The sequence below is a fragment of the Phanerochaete carnosa genome (genome assembly GCF_000300595.1).
Source record: "Phanerochaete carnosa HHB-10118-sp unplaced genomic scaffold PHACAscaffold_387, whole genome shotgun sequence".
NCBI classification, from domain to species: domain Eukaryota; kingdom Fungi; phylum Basidiomycota; class Agaricomycetes; order Polyporales; family Phanerochaetaceae; genus Phanerochaete; species Phanerochaete carnosa.
In genome coordinates this window covers 594-3875 of record NW_006768014.1, presented here as the reverse complement: position 1 = coordinate 3875, position 3282 = coordinate 594, and the positions used below count along the sequence as shown (strand labels likewise).

The window sequence follows — 3282 nt, the reverse complement described above, 5'->3', positions numbered from 1 at the left end:
GGAGGACGGCGACTACTTGGTTGATTGGCGGGACGCATACAGGGGCGGGCGGAGGCGGTATGACGACGAAGGCACCTTGGGCTGGCTACGCGGCCGGCGCGACGACGGCGGGCCCTGGCGCGGTGACTGCAGGCAAGGGGAGTAACAACCGCGGCGGGCGCAGCTGTCGGCGCGTTGGCAACACTTGCCGCGTGGACTCGGTCACGGCTATCCACATGGTGAGACGGATGGCAGAAGGACGGGAGGACTGGGCTGTGCCTGCTGCGCCTAGGCCTGGGACCCTCATGATGACGCTCGTCATCGTTGTACTTGCTGGGGCCGACGGCGACGTTCTCCTTGTTCGCAGCGTGCCTCTTCCTTGTTCTCCTAGACCACCAGTGCCCTCTTCTTTTCTCTCTGGTTCTCCCTCTTCGGTGCATGTGCCCAAAGCTGTCGGCGAGAGAGCGCCCGGTAGCTGCTTGTGGCGAGTAGGGCTGAGGCGCAGTCGACGTGGCCCGAAGGTGCGTCGTATTGGAGGTGGCGTTTGCGAGACAAGGCGGCGCCTTGCCCGGCTGTATCTGCTGTTTGCCGTTCCGACGCGAACTGGCCAGCGGTAGATACCGCTGTATGAGTCCCTCGCCGAACATCGTCGCCTCTGCATGCTTGGCCGCCCTGTTTGGCGACATGCGGCGGCCGACCAGGACTTGGGCGAGCTGGAGCCACGCAGGGGGCGTCAATATTCATCCAAATCGAACATCAGATAAGCGGAGCTCACCTCGGTTCTGCAGGAAAGTTGGCGGAGGGCTCACGACGTGATATTCGCGGTGCTCGGGCGGCGGCGAACCGGCAGAAGCTGATTTTGCGCGTCGTCGCTGTCGTCGTCGCCGCCGTAGCCACTCTCCTTGTCACCGGACTGATCATCTTCCTCGACGTCAGACTCGGTAGCGTAGCCGTCGTCGCCACTCGCGGCGCCAAACGGCTCGGCGCGCACCCGATATCGCTCACTCTCTTTCTGGGCGTGCACGTCGCTCATGGCGATGAGCTTCCGCCGTACGACGCCACGGAGCTCGGGATCGGGAGGCGCGTCGGATGCGAGGGCAGTGGTTACTTTGAGCCAATGGTCGAGCCACGCAATTGACCTATCCAGGTCGTGTAATTCCGCGAGTGTGGATGCTGTAGCCGGCGAGGTGGAGGATGTGACGCGGGCGCTGTTCGGGGGCGTTGTGGTTTGTTTGCGGGGCGATTGGTGGTGTGCGACGCGTCGATGTTGTGAACGCGACAGGGGTACTGTTTATGAGCGCTATGCGATTGTTGTGCGAATGGCGAAGGCGTAGGTGGTGGGACAGACAAGCGGTGTGGCCTTCTCTTGAACATACCTGAAGCACAACGACTCGTTCGTTGCTTCTGAGAACATTGACAGAACATCCACGATGCCAAGCTCGATCGCCTTTGCACCACCATCAGCGTACAGGATGGGCGTCGGCGAGCGTAAGAAGAGCTAGAAGAGAGCGGTGAGTGAAGATGCCAACAACCTGGTAGTTCCTCAAGATGAGCCCGACCTGCGGTCAGCCCATGATGCGTGCACAGCGCCGTAGTGCGCTTGCTCAGTGATGCGCGCGCGCGCCGCAGGTGATCGAGGCGCCGCAAGGCAAGTAATTTCACGAAATTGGGCATAATCAGACAAAATCAGACAGCCCAGACAAGATAGCGGCTACATAAAAACTAAAATGAGTTATTTCGACTATTTACACAAGTTTGACTCGTTTAGGGTCGGCATCGGTGGCCGCGGCAGTCCCGGGAGCGAGCGCGCGTCGACCGACGCTTCGGGCGCGCGAGGTGGGCGGGTGCCGATCGCGATCGCGCGGGCTCGGACAACTCCGGTGGTCACCCGGGTGGGCTACCGCTTCGGGCGCGACCCCTAGCAACGGGCCGTGTACGCAGGTGGTGACCTCGGTCGCTGGCGACAGGGGTCACCAGCGAGGTGACCAAGGACCCCTGACATTAAGCGAAGGGGCCTGAGGACAATCCGCATCCAAAATGGGGTCTCGGGACCCCCCATGCCTGAGGCAATCCGCATCTAAAACTGGGCTTGGACCCGGGGATGCTGGAAGAATAATCCGTACCGCGCCAGCGGCCGCTCTACAAGGCCTAAGGGCCGTCCGTATACGGATTTTTGGGGCATGTTGGCAGCCCCATTTGGCTGATGCCCAAGGTCTAAAAATCTTTCGAATCACTTTTCTTGTCAACATCGGTAGCCTTTAGTGCGGTATTTAATACAAGGTGTGCCCCAATTGGGAATCGTTCTCGTGGCTATTCAGACCGCACCGCCGTCCGCGTTCGTCTACGGTCGGCAAGTAAGAGCGAAGAATGCAAGCGAGGGCGCAAATAAAATATATTATTCATGTGTCTATACAACCGTATGCTACTCGACGTCTACTGTCCAATATGGTTGTGCAGACAAGCCCTCGGGCCCAATCAGCTTCGTGCCGTTCATCAGCGCGTTATGTCTTTGCAGACGCTCTTGTTGCTTCACGCTCCATCTGATCATTTGTTGTGCATCCTTCCTGGGGAAGTCAGCATCGCATACAAAGTGTTCCGTGAGCTAAACGCTACCCTCTACCATCCCAAGGCCATCAAAGCTGCCATGAAGGCTCTCGACACTTCCCGGAAGTGAGGGGAGAAGAGAGTGACGGCGGCGGTGGCAGCGGAAGATGGTGGCAAAGGCGAGGTAGGAACTTAGTTTGTTGTACATAGTGATGTTACTTGCACTACAGGTGTGCCTATGGATGCAAAACAGCGCGAGTTATTGAAGATGTAGAGGCTTGGTGCCTAATCCGCATCCAAACCCGGCCGTTAGGCCGGGGCCGGAGGAAAATCCGTACTTTTTTGAGCCAGAGGGACAAATTTTTGTGCGGATAAAAAGGTCGGGTCAGGCGAAAATCAGGATCAGGCCTCTCCGCCCAATGTCAGGGGTCCTGGTGACCAGGGCCAAGTGGCACCCCGGCGTATACTCTATATAATAACATCACGCGGTACGCGTCATAGGGTACGGCGCGGCGCCTGATGATGCTTACGTAATTGCCGATAAACTGACCCACGCCTCTGCACAGACATAGCTTGGAGTTGGAGAATCATGGGCGTGACAGTTATGTGCACAATTGCGAACCTTTGCGCATTAGTACTCATCACAGATTCTCCGTATTTAGATATAATGATAGCTCAAGCAGGGAAATCTATGATAAGCGCGGCGCGAAAACGAAATGCGGTGTACTTTGTGCACTTATTTGCGGTATTGCGCGCAAC

General features: G+C 57.9%; 1 protein-coding gene across 1 annotated transcript; it reads right to left on the bottom strand.

Annotated features, from left to right (window-relative positions):
* Positions 1–784: 784 nt before the first annotated feature.
* Positions 785–2161, bottom strand: PHACADRAFT_202566 (uncharacterized protein; the record flags this gene model as incomplete). The annotated part of the gene is made up of 3 exons (XM_007402741.1): positions 785–1187; positions 1356–1477; positions 2147–2161. 3 exons carry the CDS (start codon positions 2159–2161, stop codon positions 785–787), a joined length of 540 nt encoding a protein of 179 aa, XP_007402803.1.
* Between the last annotated feature and the right edge of the window lie 1121 nt (positions 2162–3282).